The sequence below is a fragment of the Vicugna pacos genome, chromosome 5 (genome assembly GCF_048564905.1).
Source record: "Vicugna pacos chromosome 5, VicPac4, whole genome shotgun sequence".
Lineage (NCBI taxonomy): Eukaryota > Metazoa > Chordata > Mammalia > Artiodactyla > Camelidae > Vicugna > Vicugna pacos.
The window spans coordinates 13422332-13446959 of NC_132991.1; the positions used below are offsets into that span (position 1 = coordinate 13422332).

General features: G+C 32.1%; 1 protein-coding gene across 2 annotated transcripts in view; it reads right to left on the reverse strand.

Annotated features, from left to right (window-relative positions):
• Nucleotides 1–2334: 2334 nt before the first annotated feature.
• The window catches only part of ACTR3 (actin related protein 3), a 49289-nt gene continuing 26995 nt past the window's right edge, over nt 2335–24628 (reverse strand). For both annotated transcript variants that reach the window (XM_006196100.4, XM_072960858.1), the window contains exons 4-12: nt 22986–23096; nt 20040–20135; nt 18473–18580; nt 13495–13638; nt 11062–11235; nt 8491–8583; nt 8173–8298; nt 4677–4760; nt 2335–3565 (exon numbers count right to left, since the gene is read on the reverse strand). In XM_006196100.4, the coding sequence (XP_006196162.1) occupies nt 3470–3565; nt 4677–4760; nt 8173–8298; nt 8491–8583; nt 11062–11235; nt 13495–13638; nt 18473–18580; nt 20040–20135; nt 22986–23096 (1032 nt within the window). In that variant the 3' untranslated portion in view covers nt 2335–3469. The remainder of the gene's footprint in view (nt 3566–4676; nt 4761–8172; nt 8299–8490; nt 8584–11061; nt 11236–13494; nt 13639–18472; nt 18581–20039; nt 20136–22985; nt 23097–24628) is intronic.

Genomic DNA, 24628 nt, shown 5'->3' on the forward strand with positions numbered 1-24628 from the left:
TTCTCAATAACAACTTTGTCCTCGGCCAACTATATAGACTAAGTGCCATTAAACTGAAGTATGTTCTAAGACACAGAATTCCAATATGAATGGGAGAAGGCTTCACTCTCAGAGTTCACATGTATTTTGATTTGTGAGTATTTTAGCTAATACATTTAGTGCCCGTTAACCTAAGTCGGGAAGCTCGGTGCTAACAGTCAAAGAAGAGACTGTGGAGGGCTATCCAAACCTACTCATGTTGAATTACAAAAGATCCGGCAGTAGAGGGTGACAGGAGTCAGAGCTGGGCTGGTGAGAAAATCAGAAATACACTGGTCTTCATTACTGATAGATTAGTCCAGTGTTTACAGGAACAGTACCCTTTACAATGTACCAACAGTTTTTACATTATAAATAATTTCCTCAACATTGTTACAAGTACCCTGCTACCATCTTTAGGGTTATCTGAAAGAAGAAAGCTTCTACTTATACAGATATATTCTCTAGGACTTCTCTAGAAATTAAGTAAAGAATAAAGAACATAACAGCCTATTATCCCTATAGTTCATTTTATTATTTCTGAAGATATTTCTAGAAACTGCAAGAACAGTTTATTTCCATATGTTAAAGTAGCTTTGAAAACAAACCCAAAAATTATATTGACGGACCTGAGTAGATAGCTGCCTTATCTCATATCAGAAAGATAGATCAGAAGAGGGTGACTACTTGCAGTATACATAATTTACGAATGATTAAGCGTCAAGTTGTGCTTACTCAAGAGCAGGCATCAAGTTAGATAGCCATCTATTTTATTTCTGTCCATTAATATTTTCCAATTTAGCAAAGCCCTGCCTGTTAAAAAGGAGGTATTAGATAGTATTTTTACTACCACAAATGAATCCATTGAAAAAGCTAGATTATATTCTCACAACTCATAAAAATTGCATTATTAATCCAGATAATACTGCTACCTTACATCTAAATTGAATTAAGGCCCAGAAATTTCAAACAATATGCCCAAGATTATACAAATACATTTTCCACATATGAATAATAACAACAACAAAAATCAAAGCTGAAGGAGTTGCATCATCAATTTATAGAATCAGAACAAAAATTTCAATCACGGGCCTCAGTTTGGTGTTTTGCCAATGCAGCATGTTCATGCAGCCTGACATTGAATCAGCGTAACATTTTAACTCACCCTGGCCAACCTCTACATATATACAACCAAAGGAGCTGTAAGTTGAATAAATGGTATACAATGGCAGGAGAGATGTAAAGAAATAAGAACCTTGTTTCTGTTGTATTATAGCTCACTCTTATAAAAGAGCAAAAGGGTATCAGGAAACATACAGAAAAGGTTAGACACCTCTTGTTTCCCGAAATAAGTTTAAGCTTAAATCAAAACTTCTGACCTTCATATTTTCATCTCAAATAGTTAAGAACATCTTTATAAAATACATATGAGACAGTAATCTGCAGCTTTCTTTGTAAGCATGTTATTTGAGCTTGTTAATTTACTATTCAACTATTCTAGAGGAAAAGACATTTCTGTCAATGCTAATAATACTTTATTGAGTCAGGAGGATGAAATCTTTAATTCTTATCAATTTAGTTCTGTATCACAGATGTCTGAAAAAGCCAAGTGCAGAACAGTATTTATAGTAAGCTCCTATTTGTGTAAAATAAAGGACCTATATTCATTTCTATATGCATGGAAAATTACAAGGACACAGACATTTAGAATGAAATGATGAGAAAATGACAGGCTAGGATGAGAAAGAAACCTACTTTCACTATGTATTCTGTGGTACTGTCTGAACAGTGTTTTCTTTTACAATGTTCACGAAATACTTTTTCAAGTAAAGAAAAGATTTTGATACTGATATTATTACTACTACAGTATATACAGTCTGTTCTTGACTCCCACGCTCAAAAGAATTAAGATTCATATAAATGATTGATACAATTTTAAATGTCCAAATTCATTCTCAATAAAAATTTACTCCCCAATTCTATCTTTATATTAAAAACAAACAACAAAAACACTTTAATTGTTCTTTAACTTTTGGCTAGAGGTATATATTAATCCCGTGTGTTATCTTCACAGATAATGAAGTTCAAGTGTTCACTAGTATTACTGCTTACGTTCTAAAAGCCTGTAAAATATCTCCCATTTTAGTCTTCTATAAATAAGTGGTCAAGTTCATAAGAAAGTGCCTACCATTTCTAAATGTATAACATTATAGGTATTTCAATGAATCCTACTATTCCAAAAGAAATAAAAGTCATACAAATATATAAACACAAAGTAGAATGACACTGCTACTTAAAAAGAAAACATTAGAAAACGTAATTCAGTTTTAATTTATTTTCATCACTTTTTCTTCATGATCCAGATATTTTAAAATGCAATGAAAATTAACTTTCCATGATATGTCAGGGACTGGCACTAAAAAAATTTTCAGACTGCAAATGAGTTATACAAATGAAAATATCAAATGGAGATCCAGTTATCAAAATGAAAGCACTCAACATAGTAAAAGTTCACAATTATTTGTTTAGAGCACATAAAAAAGTCAGCCCTCTAACCAACTGTTGTGATTTTAAAGAACTATTGCAGAGGTTTGAAGAAAATAGATTTATTAGTTAACTTATAAAGAGATTAAAGAGTTGAAACAAGTATTAAAAAGAAATTTGTGCCTTTATTAGAATGGTGTTAGGCTTTAAATATACCAATTTTGGTAATCAAATTATTTATTTTTTAATAAGAAATGACACTACAGAACTGCAATACTGGTCCAACAGTCTTGTCTTGTCTTTTCCTTTAAAGCGAGAAACAGAATGCGAATAATCAGAAAGCACTAGCAGGCATCAGTTAATCCAAGACACTAGCTTCTTAGTTCCAAAAGCACTTGCACAGAAAACCATTGGGGGGCACAGAAGGATGGAAGCACTTCGCAATAACTGGAATCCCATGAGTGTGTGTGTACGCCAAGTCTCACAGGCTATTTTTTGAATTTATCCTTTACTTGGTCACGTTTTTCCTTCCCTCAAATACTAGTTTTTCTTTGACTTTTTTTCCTCAAAGTATAAAAAGTATGAAATATAAACAAGCTCTTGCACTGCACACTTCCAAGTGTATAATTCAAGCATTATAGAGCTATCTACATACCGATAAATCCCATCAAATCTTGGATAATTCAATAATATACAAAATACCAGGGCACAGAAAGAACTAAAACCCACTTCTTTTTGTTACACATAAGATTCAAACATTCAGTCTAAAGAAAAACACTTAACCATTTTGGCTCTCTTCTACATTCGCATGTTGATATACTTATTAAAATATTCCTGTATAATTATGTTTGGTCTTATTATTTCAAGTCAGGTTTAAAACCTCAAAACCAGCCATCCAGACAAAACAGGTAATCAGAAAGATTATTTCTTCCCCACCTCCCTAACCCCAAAAACTATGAAGCCAATTTTACGACATGACTCCAAACACTGGATTGTGACGACAAATGCTAGGTCCAATTTCTTCATAATCCTTTTTGGTGTGGCATACTTGGTAGAACTCAGGCTGAAAATAAAAACATATTTTAATAAACGTAAAAAATCTACCACTTTTCCAGATGCTTTAAAATAGAGTTGTTAAATCTAAAATGTTTATTATTAGTCCATCCATGGTGCTTGAATAAGCTCAGAGATTCTAGCCACGATGACTCAGAATCAGCTTTAAGTCTATAATCAGAACTGAAAGGAACGTTTAACTCAAGTCCCTCCAACCCCCACCTCAAACACCTGTTTCTCCTGGGATTTTGAAATTTTGAGGAATGGAAGGTTGAGTTTCAAATGCCCGGACTATTCTGTTGAGGCTTTCCTTCACTGTACATTGCATCAAAAATCTAAAAAAGCAGAATTAATCTAAACTACAGATAAACTACTCTTAGTCATGCTACAAAAACTTCTAGATGAATTTGCTTTCCTCACTCAAGGTCTGCTACAGACTATTCCATGCTCTATTATCTCATTTCACAAAGGGCAAAATTATAAACGCAACTAGGTTATATGGCACAACTGAAGACAACTCAAGGAAGAAAATAACTTTTACCTCATATTTTTAAATGATTTTTAAAAAAGGTGATATAGTTTTCAATAATCTAGATAAAACTTCTTACATTTTATTTAATATTCTGTGCACTACAGGGTAAAGCACCAATATTTACTGGGCTAATGATGTTAAAATATCTTTTGAAGGAGCTTTAACATTTGGAGAGAGGGATCTTAGTAACTCCCTTTATTCAGTTTAGAACATCATACATAGTTCCTATGCAATAAAACATAACTTAATGCTCTTAAATCTTTGTACAGAAACACAATTACCCTCTATTATTATCTGTGTTACCACAGGGTTAAAAGATTTTTCCCTACAGATGAATTTTAAAACTTTAAATGCTCATTCTAAACAAAATTCTAGCAAGCAAAAAAACCCCAAAAACCAGTAAATCTAAATGAATATCACTTTTTAAAATACTGTGTACATTTATATTTAATTTTAAAATTTTCCTGTGCAGTACTTAGATAAAATTTTAGGAAATTTCTCTTGTTCTTCTAAATTATGTAAGTACTGATGGATTCTTCTATCTTAAAAAAAAAAATCAAAATTTAAAAGTAAGCTTCATCTCACTTACCGTGGAAGCCAGCATGGATCCTCCAAACCAAACAGCATATCGCTGCATGTGGTGTGTGATGACTTGTACATCAATAGGTTTTGGCTAAAAAAGACATAGTAAGGTCAGTTTCAAGTAACAGTTTCTGTATCATTTAGCCTTAGATATACATTCATAAAAATGTAGTGTTTCATATACTCAGAAATAAATAAATAAAACTTTATGTGCAAACTCTGTATTTTCTGCTCAATTCTGCTGTGAACCTGAAACTGCTCTAAAAGAATAGTCTATTTTAAAAAAAAAAACTTGAAAAGATGTGGGGAGTACACAGGGGCAAACAGAATACAAAAGAAACAAAGCTAATTTTATTATTTTAAAAAAATACACAACCACACTGAAGTGAGGAAAGGAACTAACCCAGGTAACCTTTGAATAGTTCCTACCTGCCAAATCTGAGAAAAAATTTGAGCATTAAAATTAATAATATTAATAGTATTAATGATATGTTGATATTATATCACAATGATGTTTACGACACAGCTGATAGAATAATTCAGAAATCAGGAGTTCATACAGATACGAATGAATAAATGAATGAATGAATAAATGAGGGGAAGGAAATACTCCTCCTTAAAGTAAAATGAGACTATGAAACAGAAGAAATGGTGGAATTTGCAAAATACCGTTTGACAACTACCATAGTAATAACTATCTTAGGAAAGAAAAATGGATGTTAAAAACCAGTCGTTGAAAGTTTGATGAGAAACAGGATAATTACATAGTCTGAAAGTATCTCCCAAAAAGGAACTCTCCTACACTGCTGGTGGGAATGCAGTTTGGTGCAGTCATTGTGGAAAACAGTATGGAGATTCCTCAAAAGACTAGGAATAGACTTACCACATGACCCAGGAATCCCACTCCTGGGCATATATCCAGAAGGAACCCTATTTCAAAAATACAGCTACACCCCAATGTTCATGGCAGCAATATTTACAATAGCCAAGACATGGAAACAGCCTAAATGTCTGAGAGATGACTGGATAAAGAAGTTGTGGTATATTCATACAATGGCATATATTAACGCCATGAAAAATGACAACACAATGCCATTTGCAGCAACATGGATGTCCCTGGAGAATGTCATTTTAAGTGAAGTAAGCCAGAAAGAGAAAGAAAAATACCATATGAGATCACTCACATGTTGAATCTCAAAAAGAAGACAACAAATGAACTTAAATATAAAACAGAAACAGACTCACAGACATAGAATACAAACTTGTGGTTGCCAGGGGGGAGGTGGGTGGGGACAGGACATACTGGGAGTTTGAAATTTGTAGATACTAACAGGTATATATATATATAGAATAGATAAACAAGTTTATACTGTATAGCACAGGGAAATATATACAAGATCTCGTGGTAGCTCACGGTGAAAAAGAATCTGACAATGAATATATGTATGTTCATGTATGACTGAAAAATTGTGCTCTACACTCGAAATTGACACAACATTGTAAATGACCATAATTCAATAAAATAAAATTAAAAGAAAAAAGAAAATATCTCCCCATAAGATTTTTATTAAACAGAAAGGAAAAAACAAATAGTAGAGACACCTGACAGACACTTAATCAGGTGATCAAAGTTAACATATGGGACAAATTGTACGTATCATGTGTCTAGTGATACAATGCACTAAAAAGAACACATCACATCACTTCTGTGGTATTACTGACAAAAATGCATTATCTGAACCTAACTATGAAGAAACATCAGACGACCCCCAAATAAGAAACATTCTGCAAAATAAATTGCCTGTACACTTCAAAAACATTAAAGTTATAAAAAAAAAACAAAAAACAAACACTGAGTTCTTTTTCCAGATTAAAGGAACGTGATACCTAATTCAAACATGTGATCCTGGACCAGAAAAAAAAAAAAAACGTATTTTTTTTCTTTTGCTATAAAGAACAATAATGGAAGAAATGATGAACTGTGAATCAGGTCTATACCTACATAATATATTGTGTTATCATGGTTAATTTGGTAATTTTAATGGCCTGTTTTTAGGAAATACACACTACAATATTTAAGGGTAATGGGGCATCAAATTTGCAACTCACTTTCAAATAGTTCAGAAAAAGGTATACGTGTATATACATATATTTATAATAGAATAATAAAGCAAAGGAGAACAATATGTAGGAATTTCTTCTACTAGATTTTGCAACCTTTTTGTAAGTATGAAATTACTTCAAAATGAAAAATTTTTAAACTTACATGTCATAAAGAGATATGGCTTTTTTTGTTTAAAAAAAAGCTATTTGGCTGCTGTTAAAAATTATACTGATAGGAAATAAAGCCAAATTTAAATACAGATCTATAAAGATGTTATGAAGCTCTATATGTGACTATTAGGTAAAATTAAAGGGAAGGAGGCAGAGTCCTCCAGTATGCAGGGTTTTTCCTGTATCATTAGATAATGTCAGTATAGTGCTGACATCGCTGAGGGAAAAAAGTTCCTCATTTCTTACTTAGAAATGTATAAGAAGCTTAAAAATATTTTAAACATGTTTACTTTATTGAAATATTGTATTCAAAACAGCATTTTTTTTCATTTCATCTACTGTAATGAGTCATTACAAAGTAAACAACTACTTAAACATACTTTTTATTGCACTCCAAGGAATAAATTTAAGATAATAAAAATTTAGAGGCTAAAAACAGCTGTCATGCAATTTCTCAACAAGCAGCAAACCCCAGAATGCTGTACTTTACTTTTAAATAACTTTGAATGACTGTGGTAGTCTCAGATGGAGCCCTCATTCTTGGTAATCTTCCATGTTGAACAAAATATGTTTTACTTAGCAACATATCCTCTGAATCAATGTTTTGTTTCAGTATCTTACATTAATGAAAATGAAAGATAACACTTACTGAAAATTTGTCTTATATAGAAAGCAGTCATCTGAGAATTTAACATTAATTTTGATTTTTTGACAATAAGCCCCAAATTACAGGATACATAATACAAAGGTTATTTAGCTGAACCACCAATATGATTTCACACCATGAAAAGGCTGCTGTGGGAGAGGTTAAGTCAGTCTGTGAAAGTAAGCTTGACCACACAACAGCCCCTCTCTCTCAACTATGCTTTGTTGTCCTGCTTTATTATAAAGGTATTTAAAATTTTGTGGCTCCATAAAGAATATTATTCCTGAAATATGCAAGGAATCTACTATATACAAGTTATCTCTGAGATAGATATTAAAAAAAAACCAAACCTCTCTCATAGCTGTAACTAAGAATATTTTCCAGAAACGTAGGTAATATCCTAGACGAATCGAATGACCAAGAATATTATGGATATCAAACTATAATGAACATTTTCCATTGAAATACCTCATAGGGTTCCTCTTACCTTCCTGAATAAAAGAAAGTTGGCAGACATTTTCCATTCCCAACACAAAAATCAAGGCACCCCCAACCTTCCCATCAATAACTGAAAAAAACCAACCTTCAATCTACCACCACTCAATTCCTCACTTAATTTCAGCCTGGCATCTACAGTTCTTTTCAAATCTCTTTGCAAGCGACGTCCGAAGTCCCTGAACATGGTTGAACCTCCAGAGAGGACAATATTCTGTATTAGTGGAGAAAAATAAGTAAGTATGACTTGCATTTAAACAGAAAGAAGAAAAAATTTAAAGATATAAAAAATGGTACAAAAATCCTACTGTATCCTTTTGAAGAGAGGTTTTACATTCAACAATAGAGAGAAAATGAAGTTTTTAGAAGTATGACCTAGAAAAACAATTCTGCTATAAATACTGACCTTGTAGAGAGGACGCCTGACATCAATAGGACAATTTTGAATTACTTCATCTACAACTTCTGAGATAGGTTGAGTAAAGTCTGGATTAGCAAACTGAAAAGTAAGTTGGATATATGATAGAGATTAGACCATTACTGACTTAAATATCATAACAAAGAATTAAGAAAGTTTTCAGTTCAAAAACAAAAGGACCTATAAAAACCATAAAACCTGGTCTCTAATTCAAATGAAAGATATTGAAATCAGAGATTTCAGAAAGAAATCAAATTACAACAATGATGAGATATGTAATTTCATAACTATCAGAATAGCAAAAATGTAAAGCCAAACATAGTCAACTACCTAGCAATACAAATTCTGGAAGGGAACCTGGGGATGTCACATGGGTTTTTTTAGCATCCAGATTACTGGTGATCCTAGAGGAGCAATTTCCATGGAGTGGTGTGATAGAAGCAGTTGTTGAACAGTGCGAGGTAAAGGTTTGGGAACTGATAGTGTGGGTATCTTGGGAGCTAGCTCTGAAAGAAAAGCATAGTGGCTACCAGGAACTGGTACGAAGTCGATTGCAAGAAGGCAGCTGAGGTTAGTTTTATTTTTAAGATGGGTTACTCCAGGGACCGAGGTAAGGAGTAAAGTATGGGTACAGGAAAATGTGGAGCTGGGGAGGGTTGAGGAGCAGGCAGATAGCTGAGGAACTTCATCATCATACTTCATAGCTTTAATTATTTTTCATGAAATGGAATCAAACTACTGTGTTGGGAAAAGGGACTGGACACAAGGTTGAGGGTTGGGAGAGAACAGTGACTCTTATAAGCACTACTGAGGAAAATTGAGAAGGTGACTGTATTACTAGTAGTGGGGCAAGTTGGATGTCCTCCATCACTTCACTGTAGCAGGTGGCATCTCCCTCCTTGAAACATTCATTTTTCTCAATGTTAGCACCACAATCCCTTGGCTTGGTTGGCTTCTCCCTTTCTGTATGCTTCAGTATCCTTTGCAGGAGCCTCTTACTCTGCCTGTCTGTAAAGTGTCAGTGTTCACCAGGGCCCCAAGTTTCCCTTTCTTCTCACTCAACATTCTGAGGCCAATTTGCTCCTTGTGCCATATATGATGACTTTACATCTATCCTCACTCCAGGACACATGCTCCAGCTCAAAACCTTTACAATCCAAGTGTTCATTTTTGAATCTTTTTAAAGATGGATAGTAAACTCATCTCTTTTTACCTTTCCTATTCTTCCCCTTTGATTTTCCCAACTTCAGTGATGGCAAAACATCTAGTTGCTCAAGTTATAAACTTGGGGATCATCACAGATTCTTCATTTTCTTACTCCCTTCACATCTAAACAACTGGTAAGTCATGTTGGTTTTATTCTTTCTCTTACCTCCTTTCTCATTCTTATTGACCTACTGACTTTATCTTTCATCAAGAAAAATGCAATAAACTTACCTGTTTCCAACACAATTCACACCTCGGTATCTATCTATCCAACCCAATGCAACCAGAGTGACCTTTCTCATCCTGTACCTGTATCTGTGTTATTTCCATGCTGAACATTTCTGCATGAGCACAAAATCCAGAAAACTCCTTTGCATAGCATGTTAGTCCCTCATGAACACTCATCTGGATCCATCTCCTACCACTCTCTTGCTTTACACTTTCATTACCTAGCTCTCTTACACCCCAGATCTCTACTCAGCTTTCATATATATATCTCTGCCAGCAATATACTCTTCTAACACACCTGCTTGACAAATATCCATTCATCCTTTCCCACTTCAACTGTTAGCTCCTTGAAGAAGTTTCCCTGATTCTCGTAAGCAGCTTTAGATGCTCTTTGTTCCTATGCCTTCACAAGACACACCCATTTGTTAAAACAACTATTCCTTTTTGAGACATTCATCTCTTATTCTTTGAACTTGATGAAAGCAAGATAAATAATTTTTCATTTTTAAATACTCAGTGCTTAAAATGAGATCATCAAAATTGTATTTACTATTTGTTGAGTGAAAAAACAGTATTAAAAATAACTATCTTTTATGCTGAATAAGCAGAATAGCATTTAATGTTAGTAATTCTTTTACTAAATTCCTTATGCTAAGTTACTAGAATAATTTTTCATTATTAAAAGCACATATATCAGTAATTTAATATAGCCAGTATATGCTAACATTTCATAAAGGAAGAAGACTATTTTGCTAGTAAATATTTTGTTACAGTATGATAGTCAGTTGAAGATTCTTTGTATGCTTACTTTTCATGGGAGGAGTAGGAAAGAGTTCTAGAAGGTCTCCCAAAATATTTCATTTAAATGATCATAAATCTTCCCTCTTTCCATGACCCCAAATAAGCCACAAATATTAAAGAGACAGAAGTTTCATTTTTCTAAATGTATGGAAAAGTCATTGTTTTTACACAAAGGCAGTTTTTTTTCTTGAAAAATATGACTCACTATAGTATTTTAGTATCTACAAAAGAAAATTTCTGAGATTAACTGTCTCTGAACATCTTACAGTTGACTGATATTTTCTGCTAAATATTTCAAAACTATTCCATCTTAAAAAAACTCACCTCTGGATGAAAAAAAATTTCAGGTCCCAAGAATCTCTCATATCCAACATCAATAGAAAATTCTTTCTTTGAAATAGCATTGATTCCAGTATACTGTTTAATCCACTTTGATCCATCTGTATCATACTTGTTAAATTCTTTTACTAAATCTGGGCAGACATAACTATAGCGCTCCTAGAAAAAGAAATGAGTAATTTTTTTACTCTTGTTTTAGGAAAAGCAAAACAGAACAGCATATTTTCAGTAAACTAAAATCAAATGAAAACATATCTGCAGAAAATAAAATTTAGGAAATTAAGCTGAAAAAAATCTTATGTTAGGATGTTACTGTATGTGTGGTACAAATAAACAGCTCATCATCTCCTTTACATAACTCCAGGCTTCAACAGATTAAGACTTGACCAACTAAAGAGTCAATTTCCAGTATTTCAGCACTATTTCAGGGAAATATTCATTAATGTCATCCAAAATTTTATAATGTTTCAATAATTAAAAGTTTGTATTCTAGGAAAGAGGAAGCATAAAATACACAAAGAACTGGAGAAGAATAAATAGCTGACATAACCACACAAATTAATATATTAAAAGGTATAAACTATTAGGTATAAAATAATCTATGAGGATATATTGTACAAGATATGGAATATAGCTAATATTTTATAACTATTAATGGAGTACAACCTTTCAAAATTGTGAATCACTATACTGTATACCTATAACTTTATAATATTGTACAGCAACTATTCTTCAGTTAAAAAATATTTTTAAAGATATATAGGTCTTTAATATCCATCTGTAACAAAACTGACTATGGTCTAAGTAAATGAGTTAAAAAAAAAAAAAAGCTGAAAAAACAAACTTCTTTTTCACTGTATGTCCTGCAAGGCTGAATCATTGCGTATTTGGTTATATGTCCTAGGTAAAAGTTTTCATGAAAAATGTAATTCAAAAATGTTACACGTATAACATTCTATTTGCAATTTATGGACTCCTGACTGGAAGTCTCTCTTTTTTTTTTTTTTTTGAAGAAAAACACATTTCACATATTTTTACACATCAAGAATTCTATCCAGGATAGATGCAAATATTATTATTGATAACCAAAAGACATAAAGTGAAAGAATATTGGAAAACAAAAGATAATCTATGTCATATTAAGGCCTTTCGCCAAACCCTGAATGTAGGAATTACATGGAATACATGGAAATAATGGTCCTTAAAAGACATTAAGACTGATCATTAGTATGCTTTAGAATAAATCCTTGATGTTTTTAATTTTTAAACACTATAGCTTTCCCAAAGATGTTGAAACAGCAGTGCTCATATTAAATTTTTACATATTTAATTTTGATGCCTCATACTTGAGGTGACTTTTGGCCATCATTTATGAATTCCTTTATTACCTAGGAAGCAGTAAATTCATTTTCATTCCTAACCTTTGATAAGCAAGGAAAACATTATAATCATGCAAAGACTGTTAAACCAATGGAGTTATTTTTACCTGGGAAGTTTTGCTTCTACATATTCAAATCATATGTGAGAGTCAATGAAACTTTTTAGGTATGTCGGCAAATAACAAATTTAAAAAGAAATGCTAAATATTTTCATATTTTGCATGAAGCCCTGATATAAAGATTTATACAGCATACAAATTATTGAAATACCTTTCTCAGCCTTCACATTTTTCTTCTATTTGCCGTATCACTTGAGCCAACCATTGTCTCTATTCTACAGCCAATGAATCAATTACATTAAAAAATGTTTTTTAACAAAACTGTTAGAATTAAAATAAAGAAGTCAGCAAAAATTAAGATGTGAGGACTTTGAAGTGAACTAATTACAGGCATACCCCATTTTACTGTGCTTTGCTAATAAGGTGTTTTTAAAAACAAATTGAAGGTTTGTGGCATCTCTGCATTATTAGATGTTAGTTAGCATTTTTTAGCAATAAGCATTTTTTAATTAAGGTATGTATTTTTTTTTTTTAGACATAATGCTATTGTCACTTAACAGTACAAACTTAACTTTTAAATGCACCGGGGAAAACAAAAAATTCATGTGACTCACTGTATTGCAATATTCACTTTATTGCAGTGGTCTAGAAGAAAACCCACAGTATCTCCAAAGTATGCCTGCTTTTATTTTTACTAAAGGAAATAAGCATAAAAATGCATGTTGAAGTCAATTGGTATAATTGTTCTTATATGTTAGTCCTTTCAAGTGTGAAATGTGGAGAGACCAAGCAAAAGGTTGATAATCTCCCAAAATTTCTTACAAGAAATACACAGGAAAAAAACATATAATTAAGAGTAGTGATTTGTAACTGGCTAACAAAAGCTTTTCAAAAATTATTGTTCTTAAAAATTTTTCATGTTAATGTGGTAAGTGTGATTTTAATTTCCAACTGCATTATATTCTTAACAGTATTTTTACCTTTACTGCCTTAGCAGTTTCCAAGGATTGCTCTGGAGGAATTCCTACTTCTCGGTCTCTCAGTAATTGCTGAATAAAATATGTTATATCTCGTCCTGCGATTGGAATGTGCTTGATACAGCTGCCAATCACATACCCTTCAGCCTAGATTGAAAAAAAGGACAAATATATGTCAATGTTTTCAAATCAATATAAACTAAATAATCATTAAAGACCAATTTCTCAGACTACTATATTTGTATTCTCAAGTTTTATCCCAGAAACTTCTCAAGCTTTATCCTAGAATTCTTCTAGTCTTTATTTCCTCAACTGTATTCCTCAGTTAACTTATCATAGAATTTATAATATTGTACAGATATTATGACAAGAATGGCCAGGAACTTAGATTTCCCACTGTAAGAGTTTTTAACCAAGACTGAAATAACTAAACATAAAAACAGTGAATTTCAGAAGTATTAAAGGTTTTAGATAGCAGACTTCAAATAGAATATTTTAAAATCTTTTATAATTTCAGCAAAAAATTTAGATTGCATTGTACGAAATTTGATCATTAACCCATAAGCCGGCTATCATTTTCTTAATCAAGTAGATACCAATTTCACAAGCCTGAGGCATTCCATATACCATTGTAGCGCCAAATAATTTAATTCTGCAGAACGAATTCATGAATTTACTGATATAACTCAGAAGTACAAAAAATAATGCAGCAAAATTAAATTTCATTAACAAAGAATATTAGGAATGTCCTTATCTAGCCATGACAGAATACTACAGATTGGATTCATAGTCCCACCTTAACTGAGTAAACAGTATAAATCATATAAAATAAAGATTTTCAGACACTGGACAATAAACAGAGTAAGGTAGTAATCCCTCAGAAGGGGAAACAGACAAGATGAGTGCTAGGAACATACCATCTCACTGCCTAGAAAGCGTTCCCAGGCAGCAACAGTAGGAAGGAGAACCCAGAGTCTGGTGGGCTCATTAAGTTGAAGATACAGCATTTAGACTTTAAAGAGGTCAAAGGAGCTACAGTTTGCAAGTCAGACTACATAAGGGGAAGGTGCTGCTTAGAGAGCTCTGGATATCTCAAAAGGGTAACACCTTAGCTGACCAGTTACCACATTCACGTGAGGAAACTATCAAGGCCAGAGAAAGAACCTCTAGAAAGGAGTGGACTGAACAGTCCCAAAGCTCATTCATAGGAATTGTTATGTTCCCGATAGCCAGAGTTTAAAACCCTCAAATACAGGACACTGAGCAGAGTCCTCAGGAGAGTACTGCCTCAACAAGGTGGACAAAGTAGGCCCAAACAAAAGATTGTTCTGGACTTGCTTAATAGTGTTTAAAAGGAGACCGTGAAAGAATCAAACTGATTCCTAGGAATTTAACTGTGTCCCAGGAAAAAAACCTTAAAATATTTAAAGATGTCTAAAAACCCAGGACTTAACAATGTGAATATATAGTACCCTATCAAAATTTATAAGCAAGCAAGGAAGCAGGAAAATGTAACACATGATCAGGAGAAAAATCAATCTGAAAAGGAAGAAACAGAACTGTTAAAAATAATAGAATCAGTAGACAAGGACACTTAAACAGTTACTATAGACTCCGTAAGATCAAGACTATCAATGGAAACATGAGGAAGAGAGAAAAATGGAAGATATAAAAAGACCCAAATGGAGCTTCTGTAAGGAGAAAAATAATTAAAACAAAAAATACATTAAATGTTACTATAGTAGATTAGATAATAAAGAAAAAAAGGAGATTCAGAAATAAGAACTATCCAAAATGAAAAAGAGAAAAAAAAGATTAGAACAAACTGAACAGAACATCAGTAAACTATGAGAAAAACTTCAAGCAGCCTAATATACATGCAACCAGAGACCTCAGAGAGGGAAAGGGAAGAAGAAAAGATAATGTGAAAAAATAATGGATAAAAATGTTTCAGATATGATGAAAACCACAAATCCACAGATCCAAGAAGCTCAATGAATCCCAAGGAGAAGAAAGGAAGAAAACTGTATTTAGGTACATCACAATCAAATTGCTGAACACTAGTAAACAAGGAATATAGAAAGAGAAAATCTGAAAGGCAGCCAGACAAATAACAAACATCACATTCAAAGGAACAAAGGAATGACAGCACAGCAGACTTATTTTCAGAAACAATGTTAAAGACAATAGAGCCATATCTATTAAAACACCAAAAGGAAAAAATTGTCAACCTAAAACTCTATACCAAGTAAAAATAACTTTCAAAAATGAAAACAAAACTAAGACTTTTTCAAAGGATGTAAACATAAGTTGAAAGAATTCACAGGCAAGCGACCAGCATTATAAAAAATGTTAAAGGCCATCATTCAGGCAAAAATAATAATAATAACAGTAATAATGCTAGATGGAAATCTGAACCTTCACAAAGGAATAAAGAGCACTGGAAATGCTACGTGAGTAAATACAGAAGAATTTTATCTCTTTTTCAAATTCTCTTTTAAAGATGACTATTTATTATAGGCTGACTTGTATCCCTTCCCTTCTACAACTTCTTATGTTGAAGTGCTAACCCCAACCCTGTACCTCAGAATGTGTCTTTATTTGGAGACAGGGTCTTTAAAGAGGTGATTAAGTTAAAATGAGGTGATTAGAGTGGGCCTTAATCTGATATGACTAATGTTCTTAAAAGAGGAAGAGATTAGGGCAGAGAGAGGGAAGACTATATGAAGACACAAGGAGAGTAAGCTCATCTATAAGCCTTAGAAGCAAAGAGTGGGTGGGGAACAGCCCTGTAAACATCCTGATCTCTGACTTTTTAGTCTCCATATCTGTAAAAAAATTAATTTTCTATCGTCTACGCCAGTCTGTGGTACTTTGTTACAGCAGCCCTAGAAAAACTAATATACTACTTACAATGAAACAAATTAATAATGTACTACTGAGTTTGTTTACAACATGTAGAAGTAAAATGAGTGACAGCAGAAGTATGCTTATATGGTTCTTATTTATGAAATGGTAGAATATTATTTGTAGTTAATTATTGTAAATTAAAGATGTTTACTATAAACCCTAGAGCAACAACCACCAAAAAACAAATGACAATAGTAAGTTAACAGTATAGCTAATAAATCAATAAAGATAAAATGAAATTATAAAAAATACTCCACTAATTCAAAAGAAAGCAGAAAAGAACAGGAATAATTTTTAATATCCTTACTAACTCATTCTTTCTTTTTAAAGTTGGTAACTTCTATTTGCAAATTACCTATTCTAATATCATTATCAAGATACTGATATTACTGCTTAGTTGTTTAGATATTAAGAAGACTGCAGTCAGGTAAAATCAGTTCAAATCCTAGCCCCATGACCTATTATTTGGTGATCACTTATTTGAATTTAATAAATGAATAAATGGAAGTCCTCAAAGGACATTATAATCCACATCATAGATTCTGAGGTTTAAATGAGAATTTTAAATGAAAATTTTAAACATCTTTATGTATCTCTAAACAACATACATGTATGCATTATTTAATCCTCAAAACAATTCTATAATTACAGCACTATTACTGTCCCCATTTTGTAAAAAAAAAATTATATATGTATATAGGAAAGAAAAATAGGCCAACTAAATTACAAAAAGCCATTAAATAAATATTGAACACACATCAATTTCTGAGATACTAAAATACCCCCCAATGGGAATAAAATAAAATGAGAATATCCATACAATGAAACATTATTTGGCAATAATAAGAAATGAAGTACTACATACATGCTACAACATGTTGAAAACATGGGGCTATGTGAAAGAGGCCAGTCACAAAAAAGTGTCTGACTCCATTTACTTAGAGACAGAAAGTAGTGGCTGCCAGGGGCTAAGGTTACAGGGGTAGAGTGAACACTAAAAGATACAGGGTTTCTTTTTAGAGTGATAAAAATGTTTTAAAATTGACTACAGCAATATATGCATTTTATGAATATATCAAAAATACACTGAATTGTATACTCTGAGTGAACTGCATGGTATGTGAATTATATTTCAAGAAAGATGTCACTTTAAAAAAGGACAGTTATTACTAAAATTATTATGACATCAAGGGCACAAATTATGACATTTAATCCAAAAGTAGTCATTCTGAGGATGTAATTGTCAACAGAGGTTGCCTGATGCATTAAAAATAGGAATAAGAATAATGAAGAAATAAAAGTGGAAAATAACTTCATTCCTTACATGAGATTCAACATAACATAAAATTCTGAAAGATAAACTTTTCTATATATACCCACCTAATAATGATCAGTATGAATTTAAGTTGTCATTTTGCATCTATTAGGTACAATAAAAAATCTGATTTCTCATTAAGAATCAAAACAAGCCTTGGTAGAAAAATGCTACCTCTCACAAATAATTCAATCTGATGCATTTTTCTTAATATGCTTGGTTAAATACAAGCCATAAAGTACAATCATAACTTAAGCTTTTTAATTAAAAAATATAGTTTCCTAAAAGTTTTTAATGTGTTTAATGGTCATGTGTTTTCAACTAACTGTTATTTAGCAGTTAACCTTTGCACTGGTATGAAATCTGTTAACTAAGGATAAGAAACACTATCAACTGGCTAACACACCCAAACTGGAAAAAAGAATTCCATGTTTAAGAGAAAGGCATAATATGTTCCCATTCCAGATACTCCAATTCATCATTTCCTAACTATAAGAATTAGGAACTACTTCTAAAAATTTTCTAATTACTTTCTAACTGTAGTACAAACTGACAGAAAAAAAATTTTTGGAAGTTGTTTACAAAATTCTAATAATAATTTGAGCAAAATACAAATACAGCTGAACAAATGGCCAAATTATAGCAAATTTTGAACTATAGTATTTAAAGTTTTTGAAAAGTGGCATCAATTCATATAATTTAGCTTTGCCAGATGTGTTACTGATATCCTGTTCAGTAATTTTAAAATTTCCTTACCACAGGGATAACATGAGTGACACCGTCTCCACTGTCTATTACCGTACCAGTCAACGTCCGTTCTCCTACTTGTCTTGAGGTCCAGGATGCAGCTAAGGCAAGAACGGCCTTGAACAAAAAGAAGTATGACAAGCAAAAATAAAAACAAAGACAAAGAATTAATAGAAAAAAAAATATTTTATTGGTGACTTTATTCAATTTTAAATGTAGTTATCTTTGGAAAGAAAATACACAAAATTCATTTATATTATGTCTTAACATATTAAGACAAACTTAAAGGCTTATATTAGTTTTTAAGGGCATATTTATAAACTTTCCATATTTTAGTGAGAGCCATTTTTCTGCTATAGCGAAAAAAAAAAAAAAACATGGAAGACTAACATGAGACAGTATGGTACTAACAAATGGAAAACTAAATATGCAATAATATAGTATAGGACTTAAACTATGTTTATATGAGCCAGCCCATTACAAACTACAGAGCAAGGTGAAAGTAAGGTAGAGAAACACACAACCACCAATCACCAGAGTTATTCAATACATAGATGGCTATGAACAAGTGTAACTCTTGTAAGATTAGCCCCAAATTTTCTAAGTGCAACAAGAATTTAGGAATATGTAACAAGCTATTTAACCACAGAAAAGGCCATTGTACACTTACAAACAGTATGATTTAATTAGGGAAACAAAGTTAATGAATTTTTCTATGAAAAACCTTGGCATAGGCAATAAAGTACAATTCTTTTCATCAAAAAAGTCTGTAAAGTAAGAAATTAACACAGCCAGGTCATTTAAAAAAACACAAAACTAATTTTTACACAACTCCAAGCCTCAAACAAGATAACTAATAGTTAAAAACAGAGCTAAGCTGGCTTTATTTTATCTACTTGCAATATAATAGCTGAAAGGGACCTAGAAACATATCTAGGCCATCCTCTTAATTTAACACAGGATCATATCATAATCATTGTGGGCTAATAACAGAACTACACAACAGTTCATATACCAGTTAAGCATTTGTGATATGCCAGTTTTCACATTTGCTATAGGGTTGAAAAACAAGAAGTAAGCTCTGATCCTAAGGAGTGGAAGAGAAGCTGTTTGATACACATATACATATATACAAATTAAGTGCAATAAAATTATTACAGGGATTTGTGACATACAGGATACAGAGGGGAACAAAGGAGATGGTGGTCAAATATACACAGTGGTTAAGTCATTCAAAACAGACTACAAAAAAAGAACACAATGAATATTACAAGGGTAAATGAATGTGTATATAAAGTTCCTGACATGGAGTAAACTCTCAATAAATTCTAGTTCCCTTAGTTTTGCCCTATGAAAGGCCTTGAATTATCCAAAAACCATTAACTCACTTCCTTTAACATTTCTCTTTTACTGACTAAATAACTTCATTCCTCTAAGATGATTTCTAAATTATCAATTCAGTAGAGAACTATAATATGGGTGGAGGTTAAGAAAAATACACATTTATTTTAAGAATGAATTAAACCAGACTGAAATTTTAAGAGTCAACCTTATCTTGACTTACAAACTGGCTTACCTGTACAGCAATGTACAAGCCTGGAACATTGAAGGACTCAAACATTATTTCAGCAGTATATTCCCTGTTTTCTGGAGTATTCAGTGGAGGTTCAGTCTATTAAATTAATAACATTTTAAATAGACAATATCAAATTATTTTGAAAACTATAGACAATTTTTAAGTGACAAATAATTTATTTCAAACATTGTATTTAAAAGTCATTAATCTCAGAGGTACAAAGATAGACACACAGAGCAAAGAAAAACTGTGGAGAAGTCAAACAGATCTATACATATATGAAAACAATAGTTATTCACATAAAAAAAGAAAAGAAACTGAATTCCTATGCCATACTACTCATAAGGATTAAACACTGAAAAAGGGAAGAGAGGAGATATAAATCACCTTGTAAACTTGGTAAGGACAGACCTCCAGACAAACATACCAATGGTATTTGCTAGTGGAAGAATCTTCATCTATATAATATTTTTATCAAGATACATCTGGATAGACTGGGATTTCAAAATTGTAGAATAGATACACAAGATTACACTGTATAGCACAGGGAAATATACACAAAATGTTATGATAAATCACAGAGAAAAAAATGTGACAATGAGTGTGTATATGTCCATGAATGACTGAAAAATTGTGCTGAACACTGGAATTTGACACAACACTGTAAAATGATTATGAATCAATAAAAAATGTAAAAAAAAAAAGATGCATCTGCTCTGTCTACAATTACAGTAAATAATTCAAGATTCTACAAATTTACGGAATAGCTTTCTGGAAAATGTTGTAAGTTATATAACTGCTTGAGTAGAAAATGGAGATGTTTACAGTCTCCTTCAGTTTAAGTTATGTGACTGCATACATCACTGAGGAACCTGTGGGTTAAGTCTGGATCAGAACACATCCTAATGAGGCAAGAAAGGAGCTAAGGAACAACACTTGAAATCCTCGCCTTCATGTTTCTCTGATGTCTTAGGAGTATCTAAATCATGTAAATTATTAAAGCTTGAAATTCTACACAAAATAAAATATAATCAGAAGAATTCATAAGGAAAATATACAAACAGCTAATAAGCACATGAAAAGTACTCAACATCATCAGAAAAATGCAAATTAAAACCAAAAGAAGAAACTTACACACCTACCAGTATGTCTAAAATTAAAAAGACTGACACATCAAATGTTGGATAGATTCTCAGAGTAACCAGATCACTAACATATTGTTGGTGGGTGTACAAAAAGGTACAACCCCCTTGGAAAAAGCTCTGAACGCTTCCTTTAAAATCAACCATACATCTACCCTATGACACAGCAAATCCAAATTTAGGTATTCACACAAGAGAAAGGAAAACATGTCCACAAAAAGGCTTATATAAGAATGTTTACAAAAGCCAAAATATTCACAGTAGTCAAAACCTGAAACAGCCTAGATGATCAAAAGGAAAATGGACAGTGAGGCATATTCACACAATGGAATACAGCCCAGCAACAGAAAGCAACAAATTATTTATACATGCAACAACATGGATGAATCTCAAGATTATGGTGAGCAAAGTCTTAATAAAGACCACATCTTGTACAATTCCATTTATATGAAACTGAGATATAAGCAAAATATATTTGTGCTGGAAACAATCAGAACAGGGATTGCCTCCAGGGCATGGGACAAGGATAAAAGGGCATGAGATAACTTTCTAGGTTAACGGTAATGTTCCATATCTTGATAAGGGTTTAAGTTACTGAGATGTATGCATCTGTCAAAACTAGGGGATGGGCAAACTACATCATGCATCCTGCAGGCCAAATCTGATCCACTACTTGTTTTTGTTGATACAGTTTTATTGGAACACAGTCATAGCCACTCATTTAAGTATTGTCTATGGCTGCCTTCCTACTACAACAGCAGAGCTAAGTAGCTTCAACAGAGACCTTATAGTCCACGAAGCCGAAAATATTTCCTATCTAGCTTTAGACAAAGTTTGCCAACACCTGGTCAAAACCCATAAAATGGTAGGGTTAAGATGTGTGCATTTTATAGAATGTAAATTTTATACAAAAGGAAAAAATTGTACACAATAATGAATTACAACTGATGATAATGCATGCTAAAGCATTCAGGGGTGAAATGACTCCATCTGCAACTCATTTTGAAGTGATTAATAAAATAAGATGGAAGTGATAGATGTCATGAAACAATGACAGTAAAATTAACTGCGGAGTCTAGGTTGCGGGCATATGGGGTAGTCACTGCAAACATAAAGTTTATGGTCCAGCCATAAACAATATTCACAATCGCCATAATAAAATATAAAATACTGGTTTAACCCAAAATTATGATATAACTATATCACAGAAAGAGGGAGAAGACAAGGATTCTGTTGTTAAGGAGGGAGATAAAAGTAAAGGAACAAAATACACATCTTTCCTACTAGGAAGTTAATAGATAGTGCCTAATATTAAAACAAAAACAAAAACAAGAAATACATGAGATAACTATCAGTAAAAACTTAAAAATTTAAAGTGTCTGCCTTTGGGAAATCAAGGGTTCAAGGGTAGGGAGAACAGAGGAAGAAGAGTGCTTTTTTTTAATTTAAATCTTACAGCACTTGGTTTTTTAAAGTTATGAACATGCACTGCTTTGGTTAAAAATAAGAAAAATGTTTAAAATTAAATTAAACTGTATTTTGTTATCAAGAAATAATTATAAATGTTATAAATGAAGTAATAATCAGGCTAGCTACTGGGGAAAAAAAGGAAAGTGCCATGTTTCCAACTTTTCCTGAAACTTTCTATTAAAGATACTAAAGATGACACAGCGTTCTAACAAAGTCTTTTAGACATATGACAATTTAATAAATAAACTACATCCTAGTGAGTACAGATGTAATGAAAACATTCTCATTAAGTTTCTTCAAAAAGTTCCTTAGTGAAATTATAATTTGTACTTACCAAAAGAAAATAATGGTCTTCAGGTTCTGCCCTTAAATATTTAAAGATCACTTGTTCCATAAACCTTTCCATCAAGTCCCAATCTTCAACTATACCATGGCGGATTGGCCACTATTAAAACAAAAAACAAAACACAAATTAAATCTCATTAATCCAAAGTAAATGAAACTATCAAAAAACAGGAAATATTAGATCATTAGTGAATATTAGATGAGGATACCATTTCTTAGGTGTGATAATGACATGCAGATCATTAGAAGATGCATACTTTACTTAGAGATAAAGGAAATTATGTCTACAACATATTTTCAGATATTTCAATTAAAAAACAATGTGAATATATTAAAATGTTTAAAAATTGTTCAATCTAGATGAAAGTCATTGTACCAGTCCTTCCAGATTTCTGAAAATTTTGTAATAATGGGAAATGTAGTCCATTAAAATTTAGCCTGTTAAATTGTAAGTTATGACAATTTCCTTAATTTTTGATTTACTAGTTCTTTCACAAATGTCTGTTGTGTGTCTAATACATAAAAAAAATTGGAAAGTATACAGCAAGTATATGGTTGGTGAGTATACAGCAAGAATAATCATAAATCAAGTAGGTAAAATTTTTTAAGATTTGTATAGAACTATGTTTCCAAAACTGAGCTCCAGGGTAGTACAGCAAATTCACAAATACATCACAAATATTTTAAATTTTCCAAGGAAGTTTGGTGATACTTAAAATCAGTTCAACACCAGATTACACCACATTCCTTTCAATAATATCACTTCTTTGAGAAGCTGGTTTGCCAGTAGTTGCTGTAATAAAAACTAAACACCTTTCCCAAAAAACCATGTAAAATAAGAAATGAGGATGATGTGCAGTGTGATTCCACATGTGAGAAACTGTAAACTGTCTGAATGGTACATGCATCCTAATAGTAACTGTGATTAACAATTAAACAAAAATATTTTCCTTTTAAATTAGTGGGGTTTTTTTCTTTTCAAGTGGCCACTAAGTTGCTGTTAACAAATAGTGACTAATACTATTAAGTATTCTTTTTGGTCTAGGGAGCAGTGTAAAACAATCTTACTGAGACACTACAAGCTAAAGGGCACTGAGAAAGTTTGTGAATCTCTGCAATAAAATAAAGTTTCACAACACATACAGCTAAACAAAAGACTAGTATTCTAAATATATTAAGAATTCCTTATACAAGCAAAGTAGAAACTTAGGCAAAAAACTTAAAATACATAACAGAAAAGGAAACAAACAAAAAAATATAGTTCCATGCACATAGTTCAAATACACACTCAATACCTAAGGCTGAATGCATTAATGAAACAGATAGCTCCCAGTCATCTACTCAATCATTAAACCTCTTACCTGTTAGTTTCTAATATCCACATTTCAACCTAGACTTCTAGATTACTTTTTAAGGCATTATACTTACAAAATAACTTCTACCCCTCACTTTGTTTTAGGGAAGGAAAAAATGTACTTTATTACATCATTCATTTTATAACATTACCAGAAGTTTACACATTTCAATGTTCTAAATACTATTTATTCATTTATTCATCATTTATTATAGTGTACCTATTATGAACCACTGGCACAAATACTAAGGACATTTGAACATCCTGCCCATAAGAAA